Source organism: Camponotus vicinus, unplaced genomic scaffold, assembly GCF_025532165.1.
Source record: "Camponotus vicinus isolate PSW18456_S1 unplaced genomic scaffold, iyCamVici1.0 SCAF_3, whole genome shotgun sequence".
Lineage (NCBI taxonomy): Eukaryota > Metazoa > Arthropoda > Insecta > Hymenoptera > Formicidae > Camponotus > Camponotus vicinus.
Window position 1 is genome coordinate 7,854,989 of NW_028141967.1, and position 19,911 is coordinate 7,874,899.

General features: G+C 31.1%; 1 protein-coding gene across 1 annotated transcript; it reads right to left on the reverse strand.

The window, feature by feature from the left end:
* Positions 1 to 10,313: 10,313 nt before the first annotated feature.
* Not (ubiquitin carboxyl-terminal hydrolase nonstop) lies at positions 10,314 to 16,476 on the reverse strand. The gene is made up of 8 exons (XM_083093559.1): positions 16,185 to 16,476; positions 15,517 to 15,900; positions 13,836 to 13,968; positions 13,485 to 13,700; positions 12,118 to 12,532; positions 11,574 to 12,005; positions 11,308 to 11,457; positions 10,314 to 11,177 (listed from the first exon to the last, which is right to left on the reverse strand). Exons 2-8 carry the CDS (start codon positions 15,634 to 15,636, stop codon positions 11,120 to 11,122), a joined length of 1,524 nt encoding a protein of 507 aa, XP_082949685.1. The 5' UTR covers positions 15,637 to 15,900; positions 16,185 to 16,476; the 3' UTR covers positions 10,314 to 11,119.
* Positions 16,477 to 19,911: the final 3,435 nt, after the last annotated feature.

The following is a 19,911-nucleotide window of genomic DNA, read 5'->3' on the forward strand; positions in this document are numbered from 1 at the left end:
AAACTGAAATATTTTATTAATTTATTCTATTAATATTATTATTAGAATCTAAATTTTATTCCTATTTTTTCAATTTTAATTTCCTCAAGGTTATGGATTTTTCGATAAATTTAATTCATATTAAAATTGAGGTCACATGTATATTTTGTATCTACAAAAAAGATAATGAACAAATGAAGTATCTCATTTAAAAGATTAATAGAAGAGTTTTTTTGCTTTCGGCAAAACTATAGATTGAAAAGTTCCAAAAGAAAGTAATTTGACTGTTTAAATATTAAAATGAACTATAATAATAATAATAATATTAATAATTAATAGTAATAATAATATAATAGTAATTTATGATGTATATTAGTTTAACATTTTTGTCTTAAAATATGATACAATATCAAAATTATGATGAAATAATTAAATCTGTTTTCTATCCCTAAGTAAGATCGACAAACATTTTTATTTGCTCAAAAACTTAATAAAATAAAATGTTTTGCGAATACAATTTTTTTTATTAGAGATAGAATTTGAAATGTTAAATTATGTGCAAAAATTTAAATTCTTTAACCGTTAATTATTAATTAAAAATTATAATGAAGCATTTCTATTGACAGAGAGAATCGCACTTAATATCAAGGTCAAACCAATGGTACCATCTTATGGCCCCCTCGAAACCAAACAACTTTTGTCTGAAACATTTTTCTCTTCCGGGCTTGGTTTTCGAGATATTCGACTGGATGGATTAAAATGGGCCACCCTGTATATATATTTAAAATATATTATTATAACATACATGTATGTATAATATGTATGTATAACAAATTATACATATATAATATATTATAATAATAAAAATTTTGATATTTAATTATTTATAAAAAGGAAAATTATTTACCAAAGAAAATTTTACTGACGATTTGGCGAAACGGCTTGGTGGACGTTCCTGAGGCATAGCGTTACGTGCATGATCGGCGGTTCGGCCGTCGAGCCTGGGACGGTAGTGGGGGGATCGTAGGCGTCGCCTCAGATATCGGCCTGAAAAGGGCAACTAATTCCGAGCACTTTAGAGCATTAATTTCCGCAACAGACACTATTTTCTCTCTGAATTCCGTGGAAATTCTCACTGCAGTCACTAATGTAATCACTGTCAGCTGACAACGCGTGATCTTCGTCTTCCATTTATATATATATATATATATATATATATATATATATATATATATATATATACAGGGTGAGCCATTTTAATTAACGCACGCAATTATTTCGGAAACAAAGCATTTTAGAGAAAAATGTTTCAGACAAAAGTTTTATGGTTTCGAGGGGGCCATAAGATGGTATCATTGGTTTGACCTTGAAGAGTTATTTGAAGGTCACATGAAGGTCACCTTCAATTTCTTAAATGGAACCTACTATTTGTCATTGCATATTCTTGTAGCTTATCTCGAGAGCTTTCCAAAACACTATAATTAAGTACCTTTTCGTTAAGTACTTTTTGAGTTATGAGGCTTGAAATAATTTCTTAATTTTACATAAACCGTAAAATATCTTGTAAAATATTCATTTTTCGATTATCTTACCTTAATACTTTTACGTACAAAATAATGAGAGGAATCAACTGGTATAAAGAAAACACATAGTTGTTTTGAAGAAAAAATATATAATTTGCAATTAACAATTCCATATTTTTTCTTAAAAACAACTATGTGTTTTCTTTATACCAATTGATTCCTCTCATTATTTTGTACATAAAAGTATTAAGATAAGATAATCGAAAAATGAATATTTTACAAGATATTTTACGGTTTATGTAAAATTAAGAAATTATTTCAAGCCTCATAACTCAAAAAGTACTTAACGAAAAGGTACTTAATTATAGTGTTTTGGAAAGCTCTCGAGATAAGCTACAAGAATATGCAATGACAAATAGTAGGTTCCATTTAAGAAATTGAAGGTGACCTTTATGTGACCTTCAAATAACTCTTCAAGGTCAAACCAATGATACCGTCTTATGGCCCCCTCGAAACCAAACAACTTTTGTCTGAAACATTTTTCTCTAAAATGTTTTGTTTCCGAAATAATTGCGTGCGTTAATTAAAATGGCTCACCCTGTATATATATATATATATATATATATATATATATATATATACAGGGTGTCATAAAAGTGATCATTATTTAAAAAAAATTAAGGTAGATTGGCTTAAAGTTAGAAGAAAAGTCTTGTACAGTTATGCAATATTCACAATAATTAACGAGAAATAAATTAAAGAAAATCGGCCAATGCGCGTGGCTAGAAGTGCGTGGCGGTGAAGGCGGTCTCACTGTAACATAATGGCGGCGCGCGGCGAAGCAGTGATTGGAGAGGGGAAGAGCCTTCGCCGCGCGCCTACACACTCATCGCTCCTCCCTTCCCCAATCACAGAACACTATACTTTGCACTATACTTTTGCTATACCGACGTGTCGATGCGCTTTCAAATCACGTACTATGATCTGATACGCTTCAATCCTTCTTATATTCAACCAACAAACTTTCAGAGATTGTCGGGGGCACAAAAGAAAATTTTTTTGCAAATGAACCTAGGATCGTAGGAAATGTACTGTTACGTCGCTACGATACACAGATTGCTCGAAAAGGTCGGACCCCGAAATATCTCAAAAATATAAGTTTATAAAATAAAGTTATAAAAATATATATAAGGGTATAAAAAACCTTTAATAACCTAGGTTATACCCTTATATACAATATATTTTTATAACTTTATTTCATAAACTTATATTTTTGAGATATTTCGGGGTCCGACCTTTTCGAGCAATCTGTGTATCGTAGCGACGTAACAGCACATTTCCTACGATCCTAGGTTCATTTGCAAAAAAATTTTCTTTTGTGCCCCCGACAATCTCTGAAAGTTTGTCAGCTAATTACTCTGTATTGTTTATACGTCGAACGGAAAAAAATCTAGAATTACTAATATTGGGAGTGTACCGCGAGAGCACAAAGCAGCCGAACATCGGCGCTGATATATAAACGGGGGAAACAAGGGCACAAAGCAGCCGAACATCGGCGCTAATACGTTACAATTCTTCCTTAAAAATAAAATAAAATAAAATAAAAAAGGGAAGATGATTTTGGGTCAGCCCCAAGATCTTCTTTAAACGAATATTGCTATTTATATTGTTTATCAACTGGTAATATTGTTTATACTTGCGATAATACAGAGATGACAGAGAGAGATAAAGGGATAGAGAGAGAAAGAGAGAGGGATAGAGATAGAGGGGGGAGAGAGAGAGAGAGAAAAATGATTCTGGGGCGCCATTTGTTTATATTGTTTATAAATTTGTGCGACGCGTAATTTGCAAAAATCTAGAATTATTTATATTAGGGGTATACCACGAGAGCACAAAGCAGCCGAACATCGGCGCTGTTACAATTCTTCATTAAAAAAAAATAAGAAAAAAAATAAGAAAATAAAATAAAATAAAATAAAGAGAAAATGATTTTGGGTTAGACCCAAAATCCTCTTTAAAGGAATACCACTGTTTTTTGTTCATACTTGTCATAAAACATCCAACACGTGCGTCCCCCGCTCCGCAGCCCCCGCGCCACAGAAATCCCGCGTGACGTTATCCCCCCGCTCCACTGAGATCCCCTCGCACCTCACCTCCCTGAGAGGACCTGAGTTAGAACCGGCCTAGTATATCTACTGTCAATAACATCTAATAAACTACCCCGGAGCGATTGAACCCGACAAGTCGAAAACGCTGTATAATTCATAAAAAATAATCTTTTACTCTTATTTATTTCCGCTTTGTCCGGTACATGGGAAACCCGGTTATTTAAAATCGGAACAGATATGTCTTTTGGAGAAACGTTCTGATTGGTTACCCCCACTATACTTCTTTTCTGTTCCGCTTTTTCTTCTACGTGGAACTGCACCCTGAAACGTCTAGACCCATACAGCACAGAACCCAGCAAACACGAAGTAACAGTTATACAACTGTTAGTTATAATTTCCTACTCAACAATATAACTGTTACATGTTATATAACTGTTATGTGTTAGATAACAATTATATTGTTGAGTAGGAAATTATAACTAACAATTATATAACTGTTACTTGGTGTTTGCTGGGAAAGGTTGCAAATATATTGCAGAATAATTTCATTGAAACATTGCAATATTACAAATCGGTTGCGAAACTTTGCTGCAACATTGCTGTAAAGTTGCGGAAACGTTAAGATGTCCGCTTTTTGTAATATTACAACGAAATGTCGCAGCAATATTGCAATGTAATATATTTGAAAAAACGCAACGTTGCTGCAATCATGTAGCAATATTGCATATAAAACATTTTTTCTAAATAATTCTTGATACATGAATCTTGGAAGTTTATAAAAAACATATAAAATAAAAAATCTTGATATAAATAAAAATTTGTAATGATTATATTCAAGATAATATATTGTAAAGTCATATTTAAATATGTATATTTAGATTTTATTATATCTACTCATACAGCACCGAAAGATTGCAAAAACGTTGCATAGACCTAACATTGAAACATTGTAATATTGCATAGAAGTTGCAAAATGTTTCTGCAACATTACTGCAAGCTTGTAGCAACGTTAAAATGTCCGCCTTCAGAAATATTACAATGTAAGATTATAGTAATGTTACGGTGCAACGTATTTGCAATATTAAAACGCGTTTTGCTACAAATGCAGACCAGTTTTAAATTTAATAAATAAACCTTGAAAATATAAAGAAATGTTTAAGAAAGATAGGAAAAAAACATCTATTAATGTTTTTTATCAAATGTGTCTTATTAAATATTTATCTCAGTAATATACATACAATTATTTTACATACACTCGATACTAAAATATTTTAATACGTGCAATAAATGAATTATTTCCCATTTACCCATTCAATGAAGAAAAATCTGTTTAATATTCTGAATCCCAACGAGGGATCCAGATTATTAAACAAACTATTTGTTTAAATAATCTAGATCCCTTAGGATTCAGAATATTAAATAAATCAAGTTAGTTTATCAGAAATTTAACTGACACAAGACAAGAAATATAATTACTACATTAGTCCTTTGTAGTCCTTATATCCACTTTAGATGAAAATTCGAATACGAGTTAGTTAAGTTTAGTGTCGCCACATAGCGGCAAGTAAAGAAACACATGTTATACATTTTCGCTATGTTAAAATGTTGCTGCAACATTGCCAAAGTAATATTACAAAATAATGTCTCTGCAATATTTCTGCAGCATTACACTGCTATGTGCAATGTTGTAACATTGCAGCAATGTTGATGCAAGCTTCTGTGCTGTATGGGAAATATATATATTTAGATATGACTTTACAATATCTTATCTTGAATACAATCATTACAAACTTTTATTTATATCAAGATTTTTTATTTTATATGTTTTTATAAACTTTGAAGATTCATCTATCAAAAACTACTTCTTCCAATGATTTTATTTAAAATAATATATTGTAAAATCATATCTAAATTCAAAATTAAAGTGATTAAATAGGCGTAGGGAGCTAAAGACCAATATCAATAATATACCCAGCAAACACAGAATATTACGGCAACATTGCGGCAATGTTACAACATTGCAGCAATGTTGCTACAATATTCTGTGTTTGCTGGGTAGGTTAATTGATGAAAAATATATTAAAAGTTCATAATCACAATTTTAAAAAACAGATATAATACAAAGATATTTAAAATATGTGCGGACGTTTCGACTTATTTTTAAGTCATCTTCAGCGCAAAGTTTGTATCAGGAAAAAGAGAATTTCATCAAAAGTTCGCAGAGAAAATACAATAAAAATACATAACGCAGGGAAATATAAAAAATACTAATCTTAAAAGAGAACATCTCCAAACGCTACGGTTGTTCATCGTTAATTGTAAACGGCTCCCGATTTTCACATGTGAAGTGAAACCTCTCTCGTTTGGGTTAATTGGCCCAAAGTTGAGTATAGTTCTTTAGGGAGACTGTAACACGTATATAAAAAACAATTAGAAATAAAAATAAAAATAAGGACTCTAGAAATTATTAAGCAATGTAAGCGTTTTTTACTTTAATCATAGTTACTCAGAATAATAAATAATATTCAATAAATGAAAATACATAAATAATGAATTGTAAGGAATATAAAAAAATATAGTGGAAAAAATAACTTACATTCCCATGAGGAATAATGTTGAACATGTATGTCGTTAAAAGAATCTTTCCGATGAACATATATATTACGAATTTTTATAAAATTTAAAAGATTACAATGTGTCACTTTTACTTAACGAAGACAGAATTAAAATGGCAAAAATAACGTACAGTTAGTCATATAAACATCTGTGTATGACCCTCAAACATTAGGAAGTTTATTTATTAAATCGTTATAAATGTCAGGAAAACGTTCCGTATCCGTTTGTAAATTTAAACCGTTACGTTGTCGTTTAATGTATAGCATTTCCGAAATAAGCCTTTTATTATAAAAAATTTCTTTATCTAATATCTTGACGTTATCCCATTTGAATTCATGATCAAATCTCAACCTATGTTCAGTAATAACGGACTTATTATTTGTATTTCTTTCCATATGTTTCCTATGTTCATTAATTCGTGTACTTAATTTTCTACTTGTCTGTCCAACATAGGATGCGTCACAATTCCCGCATTCAATTTTATAGACTATATTCGTGTTCGAAACTTTCGGGATGACGTCTTTATGTGCCCTAATGATTGTGTTGAGTTTATTAAGACTATAATATGATAGAACCGTATTCGTGTCTTTAACAATGTATCTTAAATTATCAATTAATGATGGTAAAAACGGAACTGTGAAAAACGATGGGATCTCTTTTTCACTTACGGAGTTAGTTGTAGATGTACGTGTCAAATAATGGAGTCTATGATTAATCGTATCAAATACAAATTTTAATGGATAACCATTCTTAAGTAGAATCTCAATAATGAGCATAATATTCTTGCGATGAAATATCGGATGCGACAACATAAAGGCTCTGTCAATTAGGCTAATAATTGTGCCTCTTTTTTGGCAGTCAGGATGTTGTGATAGAAAGTTCAAATATCTGCTTGAGTATGTTGGTTTATGGTACCAATCAAAATATAGTTTATTATTATCCGATATAACAGTAATTTCCAGAAAATTAAGAGAATTATTGTTTTCAACTTCCAGTGTAAATTGTAATCTAGGGTTGAATGAATTAAAAATAGTTAGTATATGGTCGGTAAGATTGAACGGACACGCGGTGATTATATCATCCACATATCTAAAATAGAGTGGTGGTGTAAAATTAATTGTATTTAGAGCTCTGTTTTCGATGTCCTGCATCACTATATCCGCTATAATTGGTGAAAGGGGGGAACCCATTGGAGTGCCAAATAATTGTCGATAAAAAATGTTATTAAATACAAAGAAGGTGGAATTCAACACCATTTTCACTCCTATTAAAAATTCTGATTTAGGAAGATCCGTGTCGTTTTTAATATAGTTCCATCTGTTTGAAACACTTTCAATAGCGAGGTCAATAGGAATATTAGTGAACAAAGACACCACATCCAGAGAGATAAGTTTGTAATTACTTCCTAATTGTACATTATTCAACTTTTTCATCAACTCAAAACTGTTTTCTATAAAGCTATGCGCTGTAGGGAAACTCTTGTTCATAATTTTGTGCAAAAAAACTGCTAATTGGTAAAGAGGGGTGTTAACAGATGAAACAATAAGTCTAAACGGACATTCAGGTTTATGCACCTTCGGCAAGCCGTAGGCTCGCGGGAGAAAGCCTTCACTGTATGATAATGAACGGTATGTAGATAGTGTGATATAACCATTATTCTTCCATCTGACAAGCAATTCACATAAATTTGAAATTAATTTATTAATAGGATTCCGATTTAAAACCATATAAGTTTCATCGTCGTTAAGCATTTCTTCAATTTTCTGGATGTATTTATCCTTATCAAGTGCGACAGTGATGTTGCCTTTGTCAGCTCGTGTAATGATGAGATTTTGATTATCATTGAGAAAATTTTTTGTGATATCGTTGAGATGTAGTAGCAACTTGTGAGTCTTGGTAAGTGGATGCTGATACGATGGTATAGACTTAATAAGACCTGTAGATCTGTTCCGGATCGCAATACGTTTCTCGGGTGGAAGTTTTCTAAGGTTGTTTTCAAAATTGATGATGAAATCGGTTGTAACTTTAGTTTTATTTGTTAACGGTAAGCTGAAATTTCCACCTAACTGTAGAAGACTTTTAATATTATCAGGCACATGAGTTGATGACATGTTAATAAATCACTTGTCATTAATATTTGAAATATCGTATTTAATATCGGAAAACAAAGACGACTCAATATCAATTATGATTGTGTTATCGTGATAAAGAGACGAATGCTTATAATGATCTTGGCGGCCAGAAATTATTTCATTGTTAGGCGTCTCAAGAACATTTAGTGATCTGACATAATGAATCGGTTTAATGTCGGACCTCTTGGCATGTTTGTCAATAATCAATTTGAACTTCCTATCAAACCTTCTACATGTACTATGATAAAAGGAGAATAAAGGCCCGTTCTGTTCACTAAAAAATGAAATACAAATGGATTCAGGAATGGTATTTAGTAATTGCTGTGTGGTGGTATAAATTTGATCGTAATTATATTTAATGGTTTTATATGAATCATTAATCTCCAATTTTAAAAGCTTCTTTGCAAATTCCTTCCTAATTTTCCTGAAGTCATACACAGAATTACAATTATTAAATTTTAAGTCGAATTTACTAAGTGACGTTTGGATATGTGAAGGAAAAATATATGTAAATGGATCTTAACAATTTTTAAATAAAAATATGTAATTAATTCTAATTAATGTTTGTTCTTTTATATTATTGTAAGAGTATATAAAAACATAAATTAAAAAACTTGATATAAATAAAAGTTTGCAATGATTTTATTCAAGATAACATATTATAAAGTCATATCTAAATATATATATTTGTATTCTTGAAATGTATACTTTATAAGTCCTTGCCGCAATTCGATTTCCGCGTGTGCGACATGCATGCAGTGCAATGGCACATGTTTCTTCATTTGCCGCTACGCGGCAACACCACTCTTAACTTTTCTCGTATGCAATATTTATCATAAAATGTATATAAAGGACTTGTATATTAACATAAGATCTAAAATATATTTTTTTCTCTTAGCAGTGGTGCGAAAAAGAGGACGTTGCTCACACACAGGTTCTCTGATTATGTGCATTTGAGCCGCATCCTCTTTCTGACATCACTGTTTATTAGTTTAATTTCAAACTGAATTTAAAATAATTTATTTAATAATCTGGATTCCTTATTGGGATTCAGAATATTAAACAGATTATTTGAAATTAGACGGAAAAAAACTTTTAGACCAATAATTAAATTTATTTGACTTCAGCAAAATTTATTAAATCCAAAGAAACATTTTTCTCTGTATGGTAAGAATATCTAATAAGAATATTTAATAAGAATATCTCTTTAAAAGATTTTCCTCTTAATTTAAGAGAATCCTCTTGGCGCCTATTTTAGTAGAATATATTCTAAAGATAAGTGGCATATTCTCAAGTTGAGAATACAATTTTTTCGGTGTATTATATACTCAAACAGCACATGGACGTCTTTTGGATCTCCTAAGGATGTCCTGCACGGATATAGGAGATATCCTGAGGCTATCTGTTTGTAATCCTCGAACATTCTGACAATGTCCTGAGGGATAGTAAATGAGCGGAATGTTAGGTCTTGAATGTTACTCTCAACTTGAGAATTAATTTGAGTGTAACACGCAATTTAAGAGTGGCATTCAAATTAATTCTCAACTTGAGAATAACATTGAAGCTAGCTGTCATTTTGAGAGTAACACTGAGAGTAACATTAAAATTTGAGTGTCACTGTCAAGTTGAGCGTACGAAATAACACTCAAATTGAGTATCTTTTTGAGTGTTTTTCTCGTAAGGGATTGCTTCATTTATGGTAACAGGAAGCCCTGCTGGAAGACCGAGGCTGACATTTGGCCAGGAGAGATTTTATATTACATTTCATTGGCCCTTGCCCCCCGACTTTAATTAAAATTCAAGAAAATTAATTTTTCCTTTGTTAAAATCCTATAAATATTTTCTGAAATATTTTTTGGTATGATGTCGAGTTTCAGAAAAAACATCCTATAACACTTTATGTAAATGTAAAACATCTTGTTCAAAAGAAAGTAAAAATAAACTGACTCACAGAATGTGTTGGAGATTTTTATTATACGAAATCCAGCAAGAAGTCCATCCGTCTTGAATTATATAAACAATATTCTTATATTCACTGTAATATTATTACATCTGTACACAAAATTGAAGAATAGCCATTATATAATTAAGAAATTATATGCTATATTGGTGTAGTTCTATATGCATGAAAAAATTTAGGTTATCTTACATAAAATATCGAATTCAATAATAAAACAATTTCTGTAGTATTAAAAATCTGTTTGTTTTTTCATGTATGACATTTTATTCAATTGTTATATTAGAAATTAGAAAAAAGAATGACAACTCATAAATATAAAAAATGTTACAAACTTGTAATATTATATTGAATAATTAAAAATATCCTATATGTCTATTTGACAACCCAATATCACAAGTACATTGGAACATTTCAGAGATCGGTAATATGACATTCCGCTGGCAGAAGTGCAAAAATTAAGAGAGATGCACTCGAGGTCTCTAGCATATCATGTATATAAGTGTCAGGTCAAGAGTATAACAATAATCAGCGATTTACAAAAATTGCAATCGGTTGATTTAAAAAAATTGAGCTAATCTTAATATCTATGCTTACATGTTTAGGACATACATACAGATTTCGATTGGGCAATCAATCGGCTTAACCCATCGAACACAAAATGCACCGGCAGAAATTAAAAAATGACGATAATTTATTTCCGGTAAACGTAAAGCGTTATGGACGTCTAACTTCGGTAGCGATTTTTAATTCTTTGTTAAATTATTTAACTTGATTCATCTTCTCTCTCTCGCTCATTCTCTCTCATACTTTATTATTTCGGCCGTACTCCAAAATTTGTTTATGATAAAATAGAAGATATCTGAAAAGCAAAAACTTTAATTAATAATGATTAAGGTTTTCTTTTTCATATTCAATAAAAAGAATACAGAAAAAATTTAATAAATTTAGATTATTGATTTTTATTTTCTTTATAATGTCTATTATTTTACCCTTCGCTAGTCAAAACATCCTTCAGCCTAGCTTTTGTAATTAAATGATCATCACACTTGAACCATTGATCTCTCTGTTGTCTGATGAAAGCAGTATAATGTCCAGTCTCTAAAGAACCCTTGTGATTTATCACGGCAAACAGAGAGTACCTATTGTTAGCAATTAGATATTTTTAATTTAATGTACCCTTTTTCAAAATGATACTTGACTAAACGAATGGGAACAAAGAAAAATGATAAATTACTTCATGTGACATTATTATTACCTATTGTCACTGAAAGTCATGTTTTCTCCGTTCTTGGATAAACCATCTATCATAGCGCTATTGTTGTTACCATTACGCTTGTGTGACATAAATGGTGTCATGTCTAATTGTTCCGGGAAAGAGATGAATGTGGAGATTTTCTCCTTTTTACATATCTTATCCTGGATACTAGAGTGTTCGAATCGTTTTAGATGAAAACTGGCCACAATTGGCAGTTGCTTCATTGTTAGCTGCTTTGTGCTTTCTTGATAAGTTTCACAATTGCTACATTTGATCTTTACGGTAGAACCCAGATGCTCAGCTCTAGTAAATCTCTCCAAACAGTCCAATAAGGAAGTAGGAAGCCCAGATTTATCGGAACCAGAGCTATCAGCAGCAGGACCCAGATCCAAAGATATATCCCAAAATGGATCTATTGTCGTAGACACTCCACTAAAACAAAGAATGAAGTGCTTTGAAACAAATTTATGTAATATATTATACATATAATATTATCCCTATCAACTAGAGATATACCTTCTCTAAAGATGAAAAATTAACATACTTGCAAACCTGACATACAACATCGCTTTGAAGGCCTCCAGTAAATATCTGATCAATGATACAATTGCAATGATGAGGGTTGTCCTTGACTAATATCGGAGCGGCTTCGCAATGTCTATGAAGAACATCTAGCGTGGCAATAAAGAATTCATGGGCATCTTGTTGTTCATAGCCCGCCAGATGTTTGACATGTGTCCAAATCAGATGAAGAAGTTTGTGAAGTGTCAATGGTGCCTTGTTGCCTGAATAAAATTCCTGGAATAAATGGGATACTTCACAAACCAGACAGCGGCTTGGTTGTGGGCAGTGATGACGGTCAGCAAGGAAGTAATCTCGTAACAAGGGAGTGTGAATCAGCACTTGTACGATGCAGTTCATAAAACAGGTTTGTCCAAGATTGATCAATCCCCTTAAACCTATAGCCAAAACAAAATAGATTTTTATATTATTAATTAAATTTATTAGATTAATAGATTTTATATTATTATTTATGATATATATTACACACACACACACACACGCGCGCGCGCGCGCGCGCACACGCACACGCACACGCACGCACACACACACACACACACATACACACACACACACACACACACACACACACACACACACATATATATATAAAAAGTGAGTTTTTTTAGATCACTATTACCAAATTATGTTACTCATCTTTGAAAACAATTTTGTATGTGATTAAATAAAACTTAAAATTGTATAGACATTTTGCATTACTTCTGATATACAATCAAATATTTCGTAAAAATGCATTTAAGAAAAATACTTCAGAAAAAAGTTATAAAAGGTTTAAAAAGACACATACAATGGCAGTATGTATTTGATCTATGGTTAGACCATTGTCAAGCAGTAGACGGAGGTCAATTTCAACACTTACTCAACACTTACTCAACTAAACCATACATACACACACAATCGTGTCCGCGCGTGTACGCACACACACATACATACACACACAAAAGAGGAGTAAATCCGATCGAGCAACCTTCACATGGTACATCTCGGATAGCGCTAATACCGGCTTGAATTCTGTCAACTGATAACTTGAAAAGTACTAAACGGAATTGAGCTTTATCATACTATTTTGAAAATATTTTGAGCTATAATAATATGTAATAAAAAAATATAGTTTTCCACTTAAAAAAATTAAGATGATCGTGACATGATCTTGACAACACTACCTATGGTCAAATCCATACTGCCATGAATGCGTCTTTTTAAACGTTATAACTTTTTTCTGAAACATTTTGTCTGCAAAATGCATTGTTTATGAAATATTCGACTATTTTCAGACTTTTGGCATATTTAGTATAGATTCAATGCTAAAAGAGTTCTTCTGTTACATACCTATAGTGGTATTTTCCACAACACGTCTTCGACGCGGATGTTTCCTGAGCAATTCTGCCTCTATCTGTGTGGGTTCCCACGCCCGGTAGAATTCCCCGAAGCTCAAGGATTTTGCTGACTCGCTCCATTGCGCCTTTGCTACTGCTAACAACTCTCTGTCATATACATAGTCGCCGCATTGGAAGCACAAGATATTTCCATAACACAGATCAACAGCTACAATGATATAATTAATTGTTGAAACATAGTAGAACTGAAATTTACATTGTATAATTTTATTTATTTATTATCTCTATTTTTAATAATGCTTGGATACATAGAATAACTTAAATTTAAAAAATATTCCCTTACCTAAAAAATGCTTTTTTGTTTTTGCATGTTCTTGTATGTGACCTTTGATGTAGCAGCCAAAGAATATGCAATGGAGACAAGAATGTAGACGATCTTTATGTGTTTTACATATATGACATAAACAGCTCACAGCCTGCAAAATAAAATTTTCAATATTATTGATTTTTTTGTTTTATTTTATAGAAAAAGAATGTAATTTTGATAAATTAAATATATATATATATATATTTAATTTATCAAAATTACATTCTTTTTCTTTTTAATAAAAATACAATTTTATTTAAGTAAATTCTGGTATATAAATAAGAGTGAAAATTATATGAAATTCACATCACTAGCAAATAAATTTAGTTTTAAATAAATAATTTATTTGTTATTAATAATAATGTTAATTTTATTTCATATTTAAAACAAAATTTGTCCAATTCTGATTAGTAATTTTTTTTTTATTCATCAAAAAATTAGATTTATATAAAAAATGCTTATTTGGTACTTTTATATACAGTATGTATTATATACATACATATATATATGCTATTATTCTATTAGCATAAAAAAACTAATAATTGTAAATTCGTAATCAATACCATAAAATTCATCAACACAATAAACATTTTTAAACATCTTGTCTCTGTAACTTGTAAAAAAAGCAATACTTATAACAAAATTAATATTCATATATTGTTCTACCATTAGAAGAAACCTCACAAAAGTAAATGTTAAGTGTATAAAAAATATCTCAACTTATATATAACAAAAAAATTTGCAGACTTTATATATTTGGCATTATAAATGGTTTGAATCGTTTGACTATCCAATTAAAATAAAAAAGAAACATTTTTTGTTCCGATTGATCAAATAATTTAAATCATCCGTAACATCGAACAGAATGTGTATGTGTATCAAATAAATCAAAATACTTAAACAGAGCAAGAGGAAAATGTGCAAGATGAAAGAAACAAGGAATATCTATAAACATTTAATAATGAGTAAAAAAATTCAAGGTTGGTAAAAAAAATCTATTAAGTAAAAAAAAAGCCATGATAAATTCTGGTTTTGTTATCACGGATCTTCCTAACTGAATAAACTAGTAAACAACTATAAAAATAGCAAATGTAATATTAAAACATATGTAATAAATATATTTTAAAATATATTTCTATAAGTTTTCAATTCAAATATGTGAAATTTTTAAAACAAGCTTTTATCTTTAAAACATAAACTAGAGGAATAAATGTTACTGAATTTTATATTAATTTTTAATTTAATAAGAAAAATGTGTAATAGTAAGAGAATTACAAGTTTTTATCAATATAGGTCCAGTTCAAAGATATATTTTTCAACATCTAATAAAAAACTAATTTATTTGCTACATCAATTCCTAATCTATTGTGAATTTTATTTTGAAGATAAAGCTTAAGTTAGAAAACATTCAATTGACAAATATCAATAAAAAGATTTTCTTAATTTTTGTTTTATTCTTAATATTTTTAATATAGAAAAGACTAATTCTTTTAAAAAAAATATCGATTTTTATTATTGGCATGGATGTTATCCAAAAAAATGTGGAATTTTGCCAATCCTGGAAAAAAATGAAGTGGAGAATAAAATGCTTGATAAAGAATCTTCCATCCCATTTAATCGTACGCGAGAGAAACGAAACAAAAACGGAGACACGTACCTTTCTGACACGTGCCTCGGTCGACGTACTAGTGACAAAATACGAGTGTATCACTTTATATGGCTGGATACCTTTGGCTGCTTTAAAATTATTCAAATGTATGCAACCATGGTCGCTCATCTCAGGCTGAGCAACGTCAACACGATCTTTTCCGCACGTCCTCCTCCTCCTCCTCCTCCTCCTTCTCCTCTTCCTCCGCCACTCCTTTCTCCTCCCCGATTCCGGATGTTCGACACGCCGATCCTCGACCGAGTCTCGCGATGCCACGGATGAAACGATGAGATTAAGAATGATCTTCCGATAATAACGATAACGTGGGGGATGTAGCTCACTGCTGGCCTTGATAGGAGCGCGCGTATTGTTGACATGGAAAAGAGAATGGACCTAGGGAAAATGAAAAGAGAGGCTTCGAACTTGCTACTTCCGTTCGAAAACGTGAGCAGTCTTAACTACTCATATCAATCGCAAAGAAAGAGAGAAAGAGAGAGAGTAAGATAGAGAGAGTAAGATATATATATATATATATATATATATATATATATATATATATATAGAGAGAGAGAGAGAGAGAGAGAGAGAGAAACGCGACGAGTAATGGTGAGGATAGAGAATGGAAAAGGAGAGAGGAAAGATGGTTATAATAACACGTACAAATAAAAGATTCTTACTTTCGCTTTAATTCTTGTCCTTCTAACTCGTGTCCTTTTAATCAGTTTCCCGACTTCGTTCTGGTCCGATCACGGACACCAGCCGGTCGCTGCCGACGCCGGCGAAATGAAGCGTCATCTGGTAGATGCCGATGACGTCACAAGTCACAGGGCTTTTGAAGCGTGAGACCTCTTCTTGGTGCGTTCGGAAATTTTACCCATGGGATAAAGTAAAGGCCATAGACATATTAACATAGGCCGCATTCAGCGGACTCAACAGTTGGGCAACATTACTAGACTTTCCGATGTAATTCGACGCTGATTGGTCGGACCTGAAAGTAGAAACCAATCATGTTCGACTGCTACTTAGCGGTTGAGTCCGCTGAATGCGGCCATTGGTCTAGTTTCCACCGAAGCGTTAATTCGCATCTAGTGCGGCGTAGAATCAAATTTAAGTCGATGGAAACACGGTTAACCGTACTCATTTCACTCCCACTTATAGATATAGGAATATAGAGATGGAGCGTCAGCTTAATACTTGAAGAAGGGGGGGGAGCCACTGCGGGAGGAACGACGAGGAAAACATATGCCACGTTTTTATTGGACGTTATTCTGCGCATGCGTCGTAGTGTACGTCAGTATATGTACAAAATCCGCGAAGAGGTTAATAGTATAAAAAGCGAAGAGGTTAAATTCGTATTAAGTTAGCCGGAAATTTTTCAGCCAACCAAAAATCTCCTTATGGAATCGTTTGTATTTCGTATGAAGATGTTTGAAGTGTGATTAAAAACGTTTGTGAGTAATTAGAATAATTATAAAAAATTAATCATTTTTACAGTATGTAGTTAGCCAACATAACTAAATATTAAAAATTCTCCTTATGAATCGTTTGTATTTCGTATGAAGAGTTTTGAAGTATAATTAAAAAGGTTTGTGAGTCATTCGTTTAATTTTAATTAAATTTTTTTATATTGTGAAGTTAGCCGGAAGCTATATAAAATGGACGCCGTCCTGTGATTGGTCGATTTGCTTATGGTAAATACTAAAATTTTCTCATGTGTACTGACTTTAAGTGTAAGCAAAACGAGCAAATTTATCTCTTTTGTAACTTTTAATCCATGACTAATTTATTATTAATTCCGCATAATCGCATAATATATCATGGATCGTGGATAAGCGTAGATAATTGAAATATGTTTTTCTACCAATAAATAAGTAAATCTTTTATAATTGTTTTATAATGTAGTCATCATTCAGAAAATGATCACAATTTGTGATTATGTATTTAATTGTTATTTTATATTCGCTTTCAAATAATAAACTATATAATAATAAAATTTATATAAAAAGATGGTAATATATGTAATCCAATTAATTATAATTGACAAAATAATTTCTTGTGAAAAAATAAGAGTAAAAAATATAGAAGAATTTTTTTTATAGCTTGTATAAAAAATCAGTTTTATGCTAAGTATATTATAATTTTCTGGACTGTAGTAATATTTAATATATAATTTTTGCTATATAAATATATATTTCTTCTTAATTGACAATAATTAACAAAGTAATCAATAATAATTAACAAAAAAAATGATAACATAAAAGAATATACTAAAAATGTGCGCTTATATATATTTGAAAATACAAAAGAAGACTTATTTCCGATAAGGCATGGGCAACTTTCAAGTTTTCGGATGCAAAAATAATAAAATCTACAGAGATATCTATTTTTGCTCTTACAACATCAGCAATGGATTTATATTGATATATGCCATCTCCTCTCTCTCGCATTTTGATGTAAGCCTTCCGATATTCTGTGACATAACTCAGCCGATCTTACTATCTGTAGAAATAGATTTTATATCAGAAATATATATTTATATAGCAAAAATTATATATTAATATATTACTACAGTCCAGAAAATTATAATATACTTAGCATAAAACTGATTTTTTATACAAGTTATAAAAAAAATTCTTCTATATTTTTTACTTTTATTTTTTCACAAGAAATTATTTTGTCAATTATAATTAATTGGATTACATATATTACCATCTTTTTATATAAATTTTATTATTATATAGTTTATTATTTGAAAGCGAATATAAAATAACAATTAAATACATAATCACAAATTGTGATCATTTTCTGAATGATGACTACATTATAAAACAATTATAAAAGATTTACTTATTTATTGGTAGAAAAACATATTTCAATTATCTACGCTTATCCACGATCCATGATATATTATGCGATTATGCGGAATTAATAATAAATTAGTCATGGATTAAAAGTTACAAAAGAGATAAATTTGCTCGTTTTGCTTACACTTAAAGTCAGTACACATGAGAAAATTTTAGTATTTACCATAAGCAAATCGACCAATCACAGGACGGCGTCCATTTTATATAGCTTCCGGCTAACTTCACAATATAAAAAAATTTAATTAAAATTAAACGAATGACTCACAAACCTTTTTAATTATACTTCAAAACTCTTCATACGAAATACAAACGATTCATAAGGAGAATTTTTAATATTTAGTTATGTTGGCTAACTACATACTGTAAAAATGATTAATTTTTTATAATTATTCTAATTACTCACAAACGTTTTTAATCACACTTCAAACATCTTCATACGAAATACAAACGATTCCATAAGGAGATTTTTGGTTGGCTGAAAAATTTCCGGCTAACTTAATACGAATAGAGGTTAATAGTATAAAAAGCGAAGAGGTTAATAGTATAAAAAGCGAAGAGGTTAATAGTATAGATTGTCTAAGTGAAATAAATTATTCATATGATAATCTAAAACACACATACTATATGTTTATACATTATATAATTTTATACATTTATATATCTACAGGGCTGAATTGTAATTGTAATTGTTAAATGCACAATTGTGTTATTGTTACTACAAACAAAAATGACATTTTTAATCAATATAACTTATATATACGCTACACACGTGTGCAAGCAGCCCACACAGACATATGCTACAAATTACATTATCCAATAAGAACGTGATGTGTTTTATCTCAAAATTATATAATAAATAATTTATTTCATTTACCCAGAGAGTCCGACACTATTTGCTTTTTACACATTAACCTCTTCGCGAATTTTGTACTGACGTACACTACGGCCCATATTCTGAATCCTCTTTTATCGATAAAAGTGCTCCTAAAAGCGGCCTGTAGCCAATCAGAAGGCTTATATGCCACTTTTAGAGGCACTTTTATTGATAAAAGAGGATTCAGAATATGGGCCTACGACGCATGCGCAGAATAACGTCCAATAAAAACGTGGCATATGTTTTCCTCGTCATCCCTCCCGCAGTGGCTTCCCCCCCTTGTCCAAGTATTAAGCTGACGCTCCATCTCTATATTCCTATATCTATGCTCTCGCTTCGCTCTACAAGCTTTATCGGAGTGGCAGCGAACTGATACTAAATTTAGGGCCTCCGCACAAGGTGTTCCGTATCGCATTACGTTACGTTAAGTATAGATCGTAAATTTAACTCCGTACGTAAAATTAAACTTCAGTCAACGCACAGAAGAAATCGTAACGTAAAGACATTTCGTCTTTACGTTACGATTTCTTCTGTGCGTTGACTGAAATTTAATTTTACGTACGAAGTTAAATTTACGATCTATACTTAACGTAACGTAATGCGATACGGAACGCCTTGTGCGGAGGCCCTTAGGCTGATGGCAGAGAACGAGATGTTAGCGCTTAC

Coding starts and splice junctions, on each gene's coding strand:
- Not (XM_083093559.1), bottom strand. CDS start 15,636: ATGAGCGACCATGGTTGCATACATTTGAATAATTTTAAAGCAGCCAAA. Junction 13,701..13,835: donor AACAAAAAAGCATTTTTTAG/GTAAGGGAATAT, acceptor ATATCATTGTAG/CTGTTGATCTGTGTTATGGA. Junction 12,533..13,484: donor TGTGGAAAATACCACTATAG/GTATGTAACAGA, acceptor TTTTGGCTATAG/GTTTAAGGGGATTGATCAAT.